The sequence below is a fragment of the Pimephales promelas genome, chromosome 7, assembly GCF_988280905.1.
Source record: "Pimephales promelas chromosome 7, fPimPro1.hap1.1, whole genome shotgun sequence".
Lineage (NCBI taxonomy): Eukaryota > Metazoa > Chordata > Actinopteri > Cypriniformes > Leuciscidae > Pimephales > Pimephales promelas.
In genome coordinates this window covers 3,489,965-3,507,430 of record NC_142775.1, presented here as the reverse complement: position 1 = coordinate 3,507,430, position 17,466 = coordinate 3,489,965, and the positions used below count along the sequence as shown (strand labels likewise).

The 17,466-nt window shown below is 41.4% G+C and overlaps 1 protein-coding gene and 1 long non-coding RNA gene across 2 annotated transcripts; both read left to right on the top strand.

Annotated features, from left to right (window-relative positions):
- Nucleotides 1–624: 624 nt before the first annotated feature.
- Nucleotides 625–5,600, top strand: LOC120463722 (uncharacterized; the record flags this gene model as incomplete). The annotated part of the gene is made up of 2 exons (XM_089133548.1): nucleotides 625–954; nucleotides 1,049–5,600. A coding segment is annotated over exon 2 (4,290 nt), but the record flags the coding sequence as incomplete, so codon positions are not given.
- A 7-nt stretch (nucleotides 5,601–5,607) lies between these two features.
- On the top strand, nucleotides 5,608–7,638 carry LOC148978241 (uncharacterized). Its single transcript, XR_016169216.1, has 2 exons — nucleotides 5,608–7,414; nucleotides 7,506–7,638. It is a non-coding gene; the product is annotated as an uncharacterized LOC148978241 (long non-coding RNA).
- Nucleotides 7,639–17,466: the final 9,828 nt, after the last annotated feature.

The window sequence follows — 17,466 nt, the reverse complement described above, 5'->3', positions numbered from 1 at the left end:
GATTAGATTAGCAAAATTAAACTGCTTTTAACTCATCCTATAGAATAACATGTATCAGTCGTCAGCTCATCATCTGTGTCACCTGTATTGTTACCTGAGTTTGCTTTACTAATTGAGGCACCATCTTGTGGTTACATGAAAACACAGAAATCCAACAGGACAAACCAACATGCTTAAAGATAGGACCTTATTCAAAAGTGTATCTGTAAAAGCAAAAGAAAAAACTAAGTTTGTGAGGAAAAAAACAAAATATTTGTTGTTCTTTACATGTTTAGTTTATGTTATTATTTAGCTTAGATATAACTTGTTAGAGATACTGGAATTTGAATTTCTTAGTTTGTTCTTTGCCAGGAGTGTTTTTATTTAACCACAAGAGGGGACTTAAATAAGTAAAGCAAACACAGGTAACACAGAGAATGGCCTGACTGAATAATTTCATTAGGATGCCTTGTGATGTATGAAAATGTACAAAAAGTGTTTTTCAACCCAGACAGTATTCATGTCCAAGGCCTTGATGAAAGTATAAATTGAAACGTTGGCTTTGATTCAGCATACATTAATACGTTTTTAAAATCAAACAGTTAAGACTCAAAATCGTCAAGATGCTTCTTCATAATTTAACTTATGACATTTGTGCCATTTTAATGCAATTTACTCTGCCTATTTAAACTTCTAAAAATATATGTGGACTGTGAAGATGAGCTAATTGATACAAACAAAAAGTGTTGTGAATTTGATCCTTTAATTACACTTTTTATTTATTTTTTTTCTTTCTCCTTACATATTTGCACTTCATATCCCACAATCCTTTTGTCAGTTTCACTACATTACCCATACACCCCCTGGGCAAGGTCTATAAGTAGACCTCACTTCCTCCCTTTTTTCCTTTTGTATTGGTGAGGTGTGGTGGTTGGAATGGACACCCAACCATGTCCTTTCCTTAGGATGCGTTGAGTAAGTTTGTTTTGTCAATTGTTTAAAATATATGTTGTTGATATGTTACTGATGAATTATATGAGTTTAATTTCCTTTATTGTATTGTTTGTAGTGACTAAAGACCATCTTGTACGTCCTGTTTATCCTGTCCCTCCATTAACATCTGTTCATTGGCATCATGTGTGTCAGCTCCATGTGAATTAAGACTTTATCATCCTGAACTGAAAATAAAAGAGAGCAAAGGACTGGTATTTTTTCCATGTGTTTTAATCAGACACACCATCAAGTTTCTACAACTCCAACGAACTTTGGATACATTTAACATCTGAGATCCAATATATGGTCCTTCGAGCCGGAGATAGAAATTTGGTGGAATGGATTACCATGCAAGACCTGCAATCCGGCGCAGCCTGAGAAGCAGAAGACCTCCTGCCCGTTTTGTTGACTGTATGGTGAGAGAATATGGTCCTCCTCCGCCTCCCTCACCAACACTAGTTGTAAGTGATCATCACCAAACTCAGTATGAAAATCCACCTTTAAGACATTCCCCAAGCTCATTGGCTCCTTGTGAACAGCCTCAACATGATTTGCTCGATATGGATGTTAAACAAGAAATACTTGGACTTAAGGGTATGCTTGGTGAGATGATGTCTAAAATGTCACAGTTAGTAGTTTCTTCCAGACATTCTGAATTTTCTGAGTCTTTTGATGATGCTTCTGATGATGATGATAATGCCTTAGTTAATCCATCTATTGTTCAAGAATTGTGTGCATGTATTAAGACAGCTGAAAAGAAACCTACATGTGAGAAATGTAATTCCTCAACTGTTCCTTCACTGCTTCCATTTAGTAGGCCTAGTTCTCTGCCTCTTCCTCCTTCCTCATTGTTACGTAGTCCACCCCAACAGATGCACACACATGATATAGCATCACAACTACAATTTAGTATGTTACAACCTTCTATTGTTCCATTGGTTCCTGGGCCTTCTAATTGTCAGTCCCCTCAAGTGCAAACATCACCAGTGTTGGTACAACCAACTGGTCCACCACAACCAGTTTTACCATGTAGTTCATTTTCCTCTGCCATGGTTCATTCTCAGTTATCCTCACAAGTAACATCAGCACAGTTACCTCCACAGCCTCGGTATGCTGTTTCTCAGTATTCACAGCCATTAGGACCATCCTCTAGCTCGGCAATTCCTCATGTAGCCTCAGCTAATGTAGGCCCTCACATGCAATCTGTAGGCCAGGTAGGGAATGATGTTGTACAACCTCCTGCCCCACATATTCAACCAATTGTTCCCACTACCCAGTCAACTGCAATTCCATTCCTTCATCCTTATCCATATTCCCAACCATATTATGCATCATATCCTGTTCCTTCCTATCCTACTTCTCGTGTTCAGGGACCTACCTTTCCTTTCCTGGTTAATGATGATCCCCAAGAATTTGCAATGTTGCAGGTAGCATTGACAAATTTGTTGTCACCCCATGAGCCAGAACATTACAAATTCCATATCTTGTTAGATCATTTAAAATTTTCTCCAGCTCGTGATCTAGCTTTAGCTTATGCTAACGATCCTAGGCCTTACAGTATGGCTCTTTTTGCACTACAGCAGAAATATGGGCAACCTCACCAACTAGTTTTGAGAGAAATCAAAGCCATTCTAGCTCTCCCCAGGGTGAGACCAGGTGACAGCAGAGCATTTAGTAGCTTCGCATTAAAGGTTCGAGCTTTGGTTGGCATGCTCCAATCTTCGGGCCAAGACCAAGTTAAATCTGAATTATCCTGTGCTTCTCATGTACAGCAACTACTCAGTAAACTGCCCACAGAGCATGTGACCAACTTTGCCCGTTATGCCCGTACAATCCTAAAGGGTCAAAGCTACAACCTGATTAGCTTTTCCGCTTGGCTCCAAGAAGAAGCTGAGTGTCAAGCAATGGCTGATCAGGTTAGTGACTTTCCAAAACCATTCCTGAGTAAACCTCAACCAAAGACTTCCATTAACACTCGAACAGTCTTGTACGGAGTTAACAGTAATTCTGTTGTGCCAAGATCCATTAATAAGCAACCCCAGAATGTGAGAGATGGAGAATGGAGTTCCAAATATTCATGCGCCTATTGTTCCAGTAGAGATCATTTCATTGGCCTGTGCCCCTCTTTTAAATCTCTAGAAGATACCAGGAAGGATGCATGGATTAGAGAGAACAAAAGATGTTGGAGATGCGGGCTTAACCATCTAGCTGTCAACTGTGACTTGAAGAAACCCTGTCCACAGTGCAAAGGCAGACATCTTGGTATCCTTCATGGAGTTAATTGTCGTGACCAAGATAACGGTACATTCTATCTTAGTCGCCTTGGAGGTTCTGGTAGGGTCTTGCTTAAAGTTGTTGAAGTACTTCTCCATTATAAAGGAAGATCCTTGCAAACCTATGCCATCTTAGATGATGGATCAGAACGTACCATGTTGCTACCTCAAGCATCTGAGTCTTTGGGCCTCAATGGGGTACCTGAGTCCCTAATTGTTAGAACTGTACGTCAAGATACCCTTGCACTTGAAGGTTCTTCTGTAACCTTTGAAATATCTTCCATGACCAATCCAGAAAAGAAGTATTCCATTTCCAATGCCTTTTCTGCTGCTAGATTGGGACTGGCAGAACAGACGTATCCTGTTGAGATCTTGCAGAGACGTTTCAGACATCTTCGAGACTTACCCCTTCCAGCCTTCTCTAATGTCCAACCACTTGTTCTTATCGGTGCAGACTATCCACACCTGATAAATCCCATTGATCAGGTGTATTTCGGGCCTCCTAAATCTCCAGCTGCAATACAGACCAGGTTAGGATGGGTACTTCAAGGCCCAATACCGATTCCTAACACTGATGAGACTCAGTGTCTTTTTACCATCGCTAATCCCCTAGAAGAACTTCGCCATGATGTGGAGAAATTATGGAAAGTAGACATCCTTCCTTTCAGGAATGAGAAAGTCATTACTAGGTCTAAGCAAGATCAGGCAGCTATGGAATTGTTGGCCTCCAAGTCTAAAAAAGTTGATGTGGATGGTGTGAAAAGATATGCCACTCCGTTATTGCGCACTTCTTCCGCCATAAAGCTGCGGACCACACCAAATGCAGTTATGTCTTCTCTCAGATGTATCGAACGACGCCTCCAGAGAAATCCTAAAACTGCTGCTGTGTACAACCAAGAGATTGCTAAGTTGGAGGAATCCGGTTATGTTTCCAAAGTGGAACTTCCCCATGATTCATCTGATGAATCGTGGTATATTCCTCATCATATTGTGGAGCATAACGGAAAAAGGAGAATAGTCTTCAATTGTTCCTATCAATATAAAGTGTCACTTAACAGTCAACTTCTTCCTGGTCCACAGTTGGGCCCTTCCTTACTTGGTGTCCTACTCCGGTTTCGTCAGTGCCCAGTGGCCATTAGTGGGGATATAAAATCCATGTTCCATCAAGTTAGGCTATTACCAGAAGACCGTTCTCTCCTACGCTTCCTGTGGCGCAATATGCAGAGCACAAATCCACCTGACATCTACGAATGGCAAGTTTTGCCCTTTGGCACGGTATGTAGTCCATGTTGCGCAACATATGCTCTACAAAGGCATGTCCATGATCACCAAGAAGGGTATGAAGATATAGCGAGCTCTGTACTTCAGTCATTCTATGTTGACAACTGCTTAGAGAGTTTCCCAAATGTGCAATCTGCTAAGAACTTCTTAGACCGAATGCGTTCTTTACTGATGAGTGGAGGATTTGAAATTAGACAGTGGGCAAGTAACCAGCCTGGTGTTGTCCGACATCTCCCTCCTGAAGCCAGGTCTGAGAATGCTGAACTGTGGATCAATCAAGACAGTTTAGATCCCAAAGAAGGAGCTCTGGGTCTGAGTTGGCACTGTCCCTCTGATTCATTAGGGTATCGATCCCGAACAGTGGAGTATAAGACAACAACCCTGCGTAATATATATAAAGTTCTCGCCAGTCAGTATGACCCATTGGGTTACATAACCCCCTTTACAACGCGAGCTAAAGTCATCATACAACAATGCTGGATGAAGTCCCGGGGCTGGGATGATCCCCTTATGCCAAATCCTATTCAACAGGCCTGGAAGGCTTGGGAAACTGAGCTCCCTGACCTGTCATTAATACAGCTTCCACGTTGTTATCTAAGTTTACCTTCCGACCAAATCACATCCAGAGAGTTGCATATATTTTGCGACGCCTCAGAGAGCGCATACGGGTCTGTAGCCTATTTGCGAATGGGAACTGACAAGGGTGTGGTACATACTTCCTTCATCATGGCAAGATCTCGAGTTGCCCCAAAAAAGCAAATATCCATCCCTCGTCTTGAACTTTGCGCTGCTCTAACAGGTGCACAGCTTTGTAAACTCCTGCAGAATGAATTGACTCATCCTTTGACAAATATTGTCTTATGGTCCGACTCGACAACTGTCTTGTCTTGGCTGCATTCCCTCTCCTGCCGTTACAAAGTTTTTGTAGCTAATAGAGTCACTGAAATATTAGAGCTCACTGACCCCTCTTCTTGGAGATATATTCCATCTGCACAGAATCCAGCAGATGACATTACGAGAGGCAAAACTCTTGTAGAGCTAGCCAAACCTGATCATAGATGGCGACAAGGTCCGACGTTTCTGAAATTTCCTCCAGATGAATGGCCCAAAAATCTAGTATCTACATCTGATAGTCCTGATCCTGAGCTTCGTAAACCACTCTTTTGTGGGTTAACACAATTGGATGATATTGTACTCCCAGATCCTGCCCGTTTTAAATCATGGTCAGAGTTACAGTTTGCAACAAATGTGTTACTGCGACAACATAGTGAGGACTCTTGTGATGCCTCTTCTGTCCAAAATCTCCTTTTGAGACAAGCCCAGCAACAAAGTTTTCCCTCCGAGTATCAGTGTTTAACGAAAGGAAAGCCCATTGAACCTCAAAGTTGTCTCCTAACACTTTCTCCCGAATTCAATGAAGAAACGGGACTTATTGTAGTGGGCGGTAAGATCAGGCGTGTAGAGGATATGGAACCTGGAATGGTTCATCCAATCGTCCTCGACCCCAAACATCCATTGACCCAGTTAATTATTAAGGACTGTGACGAGAAACTTTTCCATCCTGGTCCAGAGAGAGTTTTCTCAGAACTTCGACGCAATTACTGGATAATTAGAGGGAGACAAGCCGTAAAAAAACATCAGTGGTCTTGTTTTCAATGTAGGAAGTGGAGAGCCAAGCCATCTATTTCTCAAATGTCAGATCTTCCACTCTCCAAGCTCCGGTTGTTCAAACCTCCCTTTTGGTCCACCGGAATGGACTGTTTTGGTCCCTTCCATGTAAATATTGGCCGTAGAACAGAGAAGAGATGGGGCATTCTGTTTAAGTGTCAGACCACTCGATGCCTGCACCTTGATTTGTTGAGCAGTTTAGATGTGGACAGCTTTCTAATGGGCCTACGTCGTTTCATATCCAGGAGAGGTAGGCCGTATGAGATTCTTTGTGATCAGGGAAGCAATTTCCGTGGAGCTGCAAGAGAGTTAAAGGAAGCCTTCCAGAACCTTCCCACTGAGCTACAAGACAAATTGGAAAAGCAGCAGATCAAATTTAAGTTTAATCCACCACAAGCTCCTCATTTTGGGGGGTCATGGGAAAGAGAGGTCCGTTCTGTTAAAACAGCATTGCGGGTGGTACTCGGCAGTCAAACCGTATCAGAGGAAGTCCTACGGACCGTTTTGACAGAAGTTGAAGGAGTGTTAAATTCAAAGCCACTTGGTTACGCCTCTTCAAATATTTCAGATCTCGACCCCATTACTCCAAATCTCCTCCTCATGGGGCGGCGAGATTCGTCTTTACCTCAGGTGATTTATGCCAATACTAAGCTCCTTGGCCGCAGATCTTGGCGCCACAGCCAGGCCCTCGTTGACCAGTTTTGGACATCTTTTATCCGACATTACTTACCAGGTCAGCAGCTCCGTCAAAAATGGAATCGAGAAAAACCTCATCTAAATGACTCTGCTGTCGTGTTAGTAATTGATTTTCAACTCCCAAGAGCATCATGGCCCATTGGCAGGGTAGTACGCCTCTTACCTAGTCAGGATGGACGTGTCAGAGTAGCTGAGATTGATATTAATGGAAAGACGTATGTACGTCCAGTTGCTAAGTTGATTCCATTACCTGAAATAGATGAGTAATAGCAAATACATGACTGTATTTGGGGGCGGCTGTTGTGAATTTGATCCTTTAATTATACTTTTTTTTTTTTTCTTTCTCCTTACATATTTGCACTTCATATCCCACAATCCTTTTGTCAGTTTCACTACATTACCCATACACCCCCTGGGCAAGGTCTATAAGTAGACCTCACTTCCTCCCTTTTTTCCTTTTGTATTGGTGAGGTGTGGTGGTTGGAATGGACACCCAACCATGTCCTTTCCTTAGGATGCGTTGAGTAAGTTTGTTTTGTCAATTGTTTAAAATATATGTTGTTATGTTACTGATGAATTATATGAGTTTAATTTCCTTTATTGTATTGTTTGTAGTGACTAAAGACCATCTTGTACGTCCTGTTTATCCTGTCCCTCCATTAACATCTGTTCATTGGCATCATGTGTGTCAGCTCCATGTGAATTAAGACTTTATCATCCTGAACTGAAAATAAAAGAGAGCAAAGGACTGGTATTTTTTCCATGTGTTTTAATCAGACACACCATCAAGTTTCTACAACTCCAACGAACTTTGGATACATTTAACATCTGAGATCCAATAAAAAGTCCTTTTTAAACTCCCCTTAAACCACAGAGCAAATAAATAAGTCACAGCTTGTTTTTTTGTGTTTGTCACACTATATTTAACACACTGGTTGGCGAAAAATTTAACATTAGCTATAATTGAACTTACACATCTGCAAAAACCACCATCTGTCTTCCAGAAAATAGCGTTTTATATTTCATGGCGATGTATGGAAATAAGGTGTGGCCCCTTTAAGAGCTGCACGCGTCCTCTTTACCGTCTGCACTCTCTCAGGATGCTAATCTAGCTAGTACAGTGTAGTTCGACTTTTTCAGTTTTCCTACACATTCACAGGGAACTACGATATAACTAAACATTAAATTACCATACCTCTCAATCTACAGATTCCCGCGTTTTTATCGTTGTATTTGTTGCTGTTGTAAGACTGTCCATCTGTTTCACGGAGCAGCAGCCAGCGCGCGCATCTCATTAGTAACCTGACCTGCATGGCCAAACGTCCGCTGAGCAGAAATCAGCTCTCAGAGCCTCAGTATGACTATTACTGTGTTATTGAAAAAGGTACCCCAGGCCACCCCCTAGAATCGCCAGTGCCTCTATCAGAATCCAGAGTTTTGAGAAGATTGGGGATACTTAATTTTTCGCCCCCAAAAAAAAAAAAACCGTAAGGGGTAACACTGTCGTTTTTTTTTCTGGTCGAAATTTTGAATTTCGATTTCTCAGCTCTGGAAGGGTCTAGAGCCTCCATTGTTGCACTCAGGTCTAAGTCTCATGGCTTTCTATCAGAATCCAGAGTTTTGAGAAGATTAGGGATACTTAATTTTTCGCCCCAAAAAAAAAACGTAAGGGGTAACACTGTCGTTTTTTTTACGGGTCGAAATTTTGATTTTCGATATCTCAGCTCTGGAAGGGTCTAGAGCCTCCATTGTTGCACTCAGGTCTAAGTCTCATGGCCCTCTATCAGAATCCAGAGTTTTGAGAAGATTGGGGATACTTAATTTTTCGCCTCAAAAAAAAAAAACGTAAGGGGTAACACTGTCGTTTTTTTTTCTGGTCGAAATTTTGATTTTCGATATCTCAGCTCTGGAAGGGTCTAGAGCCTCCATTGTTGCACTCAGTTTTAAGTCTCATGGCCCTCTATCAGAATCCAGAGTTTTGAGAAGATTGGAGAAACTTCATTTTTCGCCCAAAAAAAAAAAAAAAACGAAAGGGGTACCACTGTGGGCTTTTTTTTTCGGGTCGAAATTTTGAGTTTCGATATCTCAGCTCTGGAAGGGTCTAGAGGCTCCATTTTTGCACTCAGGTCTATGTCTCATGGCCCTCTATCAGAATCCAGAGTTTTGAGAAGATTGGGGATACTTAATTTTTCGCCCCCCCCCCCCCAAAAAAAAAAAAACGTAAGGGGTAACACTGTCGTTTTTTTTTTTTCGGGTCGAAATTTTGAGTTTCGATATCTCAGCACTGGAAGGGTCTAGAGCCTCCATTGTTGCACTCAGGTCTATGTCTCATGGCCCTCTATCAGAATCCAGAGTTTTGAGAAGATTGGGGATACTTAATTTTTCGCCCCCCCCCCCCCCCCAAAAAAAAACGTAAGGGGTAACACTGTCGTTTTTTTTTCTGGTCGAAATTTTGAATTTCGATATCTGAGCTCTGGAAGGGTCTAGAGCCTCCATTGTTGCACACAGGTCTAAGTCTCATGGCCCTCTATCAGAATCCAGAGTTTTGAGAAGATTGGGGATACTTAATTTTTCGCCCAAAAAAAAAAACGTAAGGGGTAACACTGTCGTTTTTTTTTTTCTGGTCGAAATTTTGAATTTTGATATCTCAGCTCTGGAAGGGTCTAGAGCCTCCATTGTTGCACTCAGGTCTAAGTCTCATGGCCCTCTATCAGAATCCAGAGTTTTGAGAAGATTGGGGATACTTAATTTTTCGCTCCAAAAAAAAAAAAAAACGTAAGGGGTAACACTGTCGTTTTTTTTTTTTCTGGTCGAAATTTTGATTTTCGATATCTCAGCTCTGGAAGGGTCTAGAGCCTCCAATTTTGCACTCAGGTTTAAGTCTCATGGCCCTCTATCAGAATCCAGAGTTTTGAGAAGATTGGGGATACTTAATTTTTCGCCCCAAAGAAAAAAAAACGTAAGGGGTAACACTGTCGTTTTTTTTTTTTCGGGTCGAAATTTTGAGTTTCGATATCTCAGCACTGGAAGGGTCTAGAGCCTCCATTGTTGCACTCAGGTCTATGTCTCATGGCCCTCTATCAGAATCCAGAATTTTGAGAAGATTGGGGATACTTAATTTTTCGCCCCCCCCCCCCCCCCCCAAAAAAAAAAAACGTAAGGGGTAACACTGTCGTTTTTTTTTCTGGTCGAAATTTTGAATTTCGATATCTGAGCTCTGGAAGGGTCTAGAGCCTCCATTGTTGCACACAGGTCTAAGTCTCATAGCCCTCTACCAGAATCCAGAGTTTTGAGAAGATTGGGGATACTTAATTTTTCGCCCAAAAAAAAAAAAAAACGTAAGGGGTAACACTGTCGTTTTTTTTTTCTGGTCGAAATTTTGAATTTTGATATCTCAGCTCTGGAAGGGTCTAGAGCCTCCATTTTTGCACTCAGGTCTAAGTCTCATGGCCCTCTATCAGAATCCAGAGTTTTGAGAAGATTGGGGATACTTAATTTTTCGCTCCAAAAAAAAAAAACGTAAGGGGTAACACTGTCGTTTTTTTTTCTGGTCGAAATTTTGATTTTCGATATCTCAGCTCTGGAAGGGTCTAGAGCAGGGGTCCTTAACTAAATTGGCAAGAGGTCCACTAACCCAATGAGCCCAGTAAACGAGGGTCCGGACATGCAAAAACACCCGGCAAAATAAGTTCTTTCATTTTATTCAATTGTAACCATGTCAACAAATTGACAAAATCTTTGACAATAAAATCTTTATCTTTAAATGTATTCAACTGATTTTGTTGAAATTCATTCAAGTATTATTTCATTTTAGTGCAAATATTCAAATGTCAAACTTTTCATCATAAATAACAGCAACAGGAAGCATAATTTTTATTGGCAGATAATTTTCATTGAAAGTTGTGTGTCTTGTCTCGAAATGCCGCTTGATGTTTCCACTTATAACAGCAACAGACTCCGAACAAATAAGACACATGGGCCTCGTAGAGCTGTAAAAATGAACGCGTACACTTCAGTCCACTCATCTCGAAAGATGCGGTTTTCAGAGTCCACTTTTCTCATTTGACAAAGCCATAATAATCAATTCACAAATATCATAGTAATGTGTGTACAAGCCAAAGTTTGTGATCTCTCCAGAACCCGGCTCTTGCAAAGGACCTGACACACATAGCTGCCCGCGCGCACGCCTGTTCAAAAATTACTTTCGGTAAAAAATAATTTTATTTTTTTTCATAAACTTTTTAATAAAAATGTTTAGAGGTCCGGATAAAAAGGTATTGGGGTCCGGACCTGGACCCCGGTCCGCCAGTTGGGGACCCCTGGTCTAGAGCCTCCAATTTTGCACTCAGGTTTAAGTCTCATGGCCCTCTATCAGAATCCAGAGTTTTGAGAAGATTGGAGAAACTTCATTTTTCGCCCCCCCCAAAAAAAAAAAAACGAAAGGGGTACCACTGTGTTTTTTTTTTTTTTTTCGGGTCGAAATTTTGAGTTTTGATATCTCAGCTCTGGAAGGGTCTAGAGCCTCCATTTTTTTCACTCAGGTCTAAGTCTCAAGGCCCTCTATCAGAATCCAGAGTTTTGAGAAGATTGGGGATACTTATTTTTTCGCCCAAAAAAAAAAAAAAAAGCGTAAGGGGTAACACTGTCGTTTGTTTTTCTGGTCGAATTTTTGAATTTCGATATCTCAGCTCTGGAAGGGTCTAGACCCTCCATTGTTGCACTCAGGTCTAAGTCTCATGGCCCTCTATCAGAATCCAGAGTTTTGAGAAGATTGGGGATACTTAATTTTTCGCCCAAAAAAAAAAAAACGTAAGGGGTAACACTGTCGTTTTTTTTTTCGGGTCGAAATTTTGAGTTTCGATATCTCAGCACTGGAAGGGTCTAGAGCCTCCATTGTTGCACTCAGGTCTATGTCTCATGGCCCTCTATCAGAATCCAGAGTTTTGAGAAGATTGGGGATACTTAATTTTTCGCCCCCCCCCAAAAAAAAACGTAAGGGGTAACACTGTCGTTTTTTTTTTCTGGTCGAAATTTTGAATTTCGACATCTCAGCTCTGGAAGGGTCTAGAGCCTCTATTGTTGCACTCAGGTCTAAGTCTCATGGCCCTCTATCAGAATCCAGAGTTTTGAGAAGATTGGGAATACTTAATTTTTCGCCCAAAAAAAAAAAAACGTAAGGGGTAACACTGTCCTTTTTTTTTCTGGTCGAAATTTTGATTTTCGATATCTCAGCTCTGGAAGGGTCTAGAGCCTCCAATTTTGCACTCAGGTTTAAGTCTCATGGCCCTCTATCAGAATCCAGAGTTTTGAGAAGATTGGAGAAACTTCATTTTTCGCCCAAAAAAAAAAAACGAAAGGGGTACCACTGTGTTTTTTTTTTTCGGGTCGAAATTTTGAGTTTCGATATCTCAGCTCTGGAAGGGTCTAGAGCCTCCATTTTTGCACTCAGGTCTAAGTCTCATGGCCCTCTATCAGAATCCAGAGTTTTGAGAAGAATGGAGAAACTTCATTTTTCGCCCGAAAAAAAAAACGAAAGGGGTAACACTGTCGTTTTTTTTTTCTGGTCGAAATTTTGAATTTCGATATCTCAGCTCTGGAAGGGTCTAGAGCCTCCATTGTTGCACTCAGGTCTACGTCTCATGGCCCTTTATCAGAATCCAGAGTTTTGAGAAGAATGGAGAAACTTCATTTTTCGCCCGAAAAAAAAAACGAAAGGGGTAACACTGTCGTTTTTTTTTCTGGTCGAAATTTTGAATTTCGATATCTCAGCTCTGGAAGGGTCTAGAACCTCCATTGTTGCACTAAGGTCTAAGTCTCATGGCCCTCTATCAGAATCCAGAGTTTTGAGAAGATTGGGGATACTTAATTTTTCGCCCAAAAAAAAAAAACGTAAGGGGTAACACTGTCGTTTTTTTTACGGGTTGAAATTTTGATTTTCGATATCTCAGCTCTGGAAGGGTCTAGAGCCTCCATTGTTGCACTCAGGTCTAAGTCTAATGGCCCTCTATCAGAATCCAGAGTTTTGAGAAGATTGGGGATACTTAATTTTTCGCCCCCCCCCAAAAAAAAAAACGTAAGGGGTAACACTGTCGTTTTTTTTCTGGTCGAAATTTTGATTTTCGATATCTCAGCTCTGGAAGGGTCTAGAGCCTCCAATTTTGCACTCAGGTTTAAGTCTCATGGCCCTCTATCAGAATCCAGAGTTTTGAGAAGATTGGAGAAACTTCATTTTTCGCCCAAAAAAAAAAAAAAAACCGAAAGGGGTACCACTGTGGGTTTTTTTTTTCGGGTCGAAATTTTGAGTTTCGATATCTCAGCTCTGGAAGGGTCTAGAGCCTCCATTGTTGCACTCAGGTCTAAGTCTCATGGCCCTCTATCAGAATCCAGAGTTTTGAGAAGATTGGGGATACTTAATTTTTCGCCCAAAAAAAAAAAAAAAAAACGTAAGGGGTAACACTGTCGTTTTTTTTTTCTGGTCGAAATTTTGAATTTCGATATCTCAGCTCTGGAAGGGTCTAGAGCCTCCATTGTTGCACTCAGGTCTAAGTCTCATGGCCCTTTATCAGAATCCAGAGTTTTGAGAAGATTGGAGAAACTTCATTTTTCGCCCGAAAAAAAAAACGAAAGGGGTACCACTGTCGGGTTTTTTTTCGGGTCGAAATTTTGAGTTTCGATATCTCAGCTCTGGAAGGGTCTAGAGCCTCCATTGTTGCACTCAGGTCTAAAGCTCACGGCCCTCTATCAGAATCCAGAGTTTTGAGAAGATTGGGGATACTTAATTTTTCGCCCAAAAAAAAAAACGTAAGGGGTAACACTGTCGTTTTTTTTTTCGGGTCGAAATTTTGAGTTTCGATATCTCAGCACTGGAAGGGTCTAGAGCCTCCATTGTTGCACTCAGGTCTATGTCTCATGGCCCTCTATCAGAATCCAGAGTTTTGAGAAGATTGGGGATACTTAATTTTTCGCCCCCCCCCAAAAAAAACCGTAAGGGGTAACACTGTCGTTTTTTTTTTCTGGTCGAATTTTTGAATTTCGATATCTCAGCTCTGGAAGGGTCTAGAGCCTCCATTGTTGCACTCAGGTCTAAGTCTCATGGCCCTCTATCAGAATCCAGAGTTTTGAGAAGATTGGGGATACTTAATTTTTCGCCCCAAAAAAAAACCGTAAGGGGTAACACTGTCGTTTTTTTTTTCGGGTCGAAACTTTGAATTTCGATACCTCAGCTCTGGAAGGGTCTAGAGCCTCCATTGTTGCACTCAGGTCTAAGTCTCATGGCCCTCTATCAGAATCCAGAGTTTTGAGAAGATTAGGGATACTTAATTTTTCGCCCAAAAAAAAAACGTGAGGGGTAACACTGTCGTTTTTTTTACGGGTCGAAATTTTGATTTTCGATATCTTAGCTCTGGAAGGGTCTAGAGCCTCCATTTTTGCACTCAGGTCTAAGTCTCATGGCCCTCTATCAGAATCCAGAGTTTTGAGAAGATTGGGGATACTTAATTTTTCGCCCAAAAAAAAAAAAACGTAAGGGGTAACACTGTCGTTTTTTTTCTGGTCGAAATTTTGATTTTCGATATCTCAGCTCTGGAAGGGTCTAGAGCCTCCATTTTTGCACTCAGGTTTAAGTCTCATGGCCCTCTATCAGAATCCAGAGTTTTGAGAAGATGGAGAAACTTCATTTTTCGCCCGAAAAAAAAAACAAAACGAAAGGGGTACCACTGTCGTTTTTTTTCTGGTCGAAATTTTGATTTTCGATATCTCAGCTCTGGAAGGGTCTAGAGCCTCCATTTTTGCACTCAGGTCTAAGGCTCACGGCCCTCTATCAGAATCCAGAGTTTTGAGAAGATTGGGGATACTTAATTTTTTGCCCCAAAAAAAAACAACGTAAGGGGTAACACTGTCGGGTTTTTTTTCGGGTCGAAATTTTGAGTTTCGATATCTCGGCACTGGAAGGGTCTAGAGCCTCCATTGTTGCACTCAGGTCTATGTCTCATGGCCCTCTATCAGAAGCCAGAGTTTTGAGAAGATTGGGGATACTTAATTTTTCGCCCCCCCCCCCCAAAAAAAAACGTAAGGGGTAACACTGTCGGGTTTTTTTTCTGGTCGAAATTTTGAATTTCGATATCTCAGCTCTGGAAGGGTCTAGAGCCTCCATTGTTGCACTCAGGTCTAAGTCTCATGGCCCTCTATCAGAATCCAGAGTTTTGAGAAGATTAGGGATACTTAATTTTTCGCCCAAAAAAAGAAAAACGTAAGGGGTAACACTGTCTTTTTTTTACGGGTCGAAATTTTGATTTTCGATATCTCAGCTCTGGAAGGGTCTAGAGCCTCCATTGTTGCACTCAGGTCTAAGTCTAATGGCCCTCTATCAGAATCCAGAGTTTTGAGAAGATTGGGGATACTTAATTTTTCGCCCCCCCCCCCCCAAAAAAAAAACGTAAGGGGTACCACTGTCGTTTTTTTTTCGGGCCGAATTTTTGAGTTTCGATATCTCAGCTCTGGAAGGGGCTAGAGCCTCCATTTTTGCACTCAGGTCTAAGTCTCATGGCCCTCTACCAGAATTTGGGAAGATTGGAGAAACTTAATTTTTCGCCCAAAAAAAAAACAACGTAAGGGGTACCACTGTCGTTTTTTTTTCGGGCCGAATTTTTGAGTTTCGATATCTCAGCTCTGGAAGGGGCTAGAGCCTCCATTTTTGCACTCAGGTCTAAGTCTCATGGCCCTCTATCAGAATCCAGAGTTTTGAGAAGATTGGAGAAACTTCATTTTTCGCCCAAAAAAAAAAAAAACGAAAGGGGTACCACTGTGGGTTTTTTTTTTTCGGGTCGAAATTTTGAGTTTCGATATCTCAGCTCTGGAAGGGTCTAGAGCCTCAATTTTTGCACTCAGGTCTAAGTCTCATGGCCCTCTATCAGAATCCAGAGTTTTGAGAAGATTGGGGATACTTAATTTTTCGCCCAAAAAAAAAAAACGTAAGGGGTAACACTGTCTTTTTTTTCTGGTCGAAATTTTGAATTTCGATATCTCAGCTCTGGAAGGGTCTAGAGCCTCCATTGTTGCACTCAGGTCTAAGTCTCATGGCCCTTTATCAGAATCCAGAGTTTTGAGAAGATTGGAGAAACTTCATTTTTCACCCGAAAAAAAAACCGAAAGGGGTACCACTGTCGGGTTTTTTTTCGGGTCGAAATTTTGAGTTTCGATATCTCAGCTCTGGAAGGGTCTAGAGCCTCCATTTTTGCACTCAGGTCTAAAGCTCACGGCCCTCTATCAGAATCCAGAGTTTTGAGAAGATTGGGGATACTTAATTTTTCGCCCAAAAAAAAAACGTAAGGGGTAACACTGTCGTTTTTTTTTTTCGGGTTGAAATTTTGAATTTCGATATCTCAGCTCTGGAAGGGTCTAGAGCCTCCATTGTTGCACTCAGGTCTAAGTCTCATGGCCCTCTATCAGAATCCAGAGTTTTGAGAAGATTAGGGATACTTAATTTTTCGCCCAAAAAAAAAAAACGTAAGGGGTAACACTGTCGTTTTTTTTACGGGTCGAAATTTTGATTTTCGATATCTTAGCTCTGGAAGGGTCTAGAGCCTCCATTTTTGCACTCAGGTGTAAGTCTCATGGCCCTCTATCAGAATCCAGAGTTTTGAGAAGATTGGGGATACTTAATTTTTCGCCCAAAAAAAAAAAAAACGTAAGGGGTACCACTGTCGTTTTTTTTTCGGGCCGAATTTTTGAGTTTCGATATCTCAGCTCTGGAAGGGGCTAGAGCCTCCATTTTTGCACTCAGGTCTAAGTCTCATGGCCCTCTACCAGAATTTGGGAAGATTGGAGAAACTTAATTTTTCGCCCAAAAAAAAAAAACGTAAGGGGTACCACTGTCGTTTTTTTTTTCGGGCCGAATTTTTGAGTTTCGATATCTCAGCTCTGGAAGGGGCTAGAGCCTCCATTTTTGCACTCAGGTCTAAGTCTCATGGCCCTCTATCAGAATCCAGAGTTTTGAGAAGATTAGGGATACTTAATTTTTCGCCCAAAAAAAAAAACGTAAGGGGTAACACTGTCGGTTTTTTTACGGGTCGAAATTTTGATTTTCGATATCTTAGCTCTGGAAGGGTCTAGAGCCTCCATTTTTGCACTCAGGTCTAAGTCTCATGGCCCTCTATCAGAATCCAGAGTTTTGAGAAGATTGGGGATACTTAATTTTTCGCCCAAAAAAAAAAAACGTAAGGGTGTCGGTTTTTTTTCGGGCCGAATTTTTGAGTTTCGATATCTCAGCTCTGGAAGGGGCTAGAGCCTCCATTTTTGCACTCAGGTCTAAGTCTCATGGCCCTCTATCAGAATCCAGAGTTTTGAGAAGATTGGGGATACTTAATTTTTCGCCCAAAAAAAAAAACGTAAGGGGTAACACTGTCGGTTTTTTTACGGGTCGAAATTTTGATTTTCGATATCTTAGCTCTGGAAGGGTCTAGAGCCTCCATTTTTGCACTCAGGTCTAAGTCTCATGGCCCTCTACCAGAATTTGGGAAGATTGGAGAAACTTAATTTTTCGCCCAAAAAAAAAAAAACGTAAGGGGTACCACTGTCG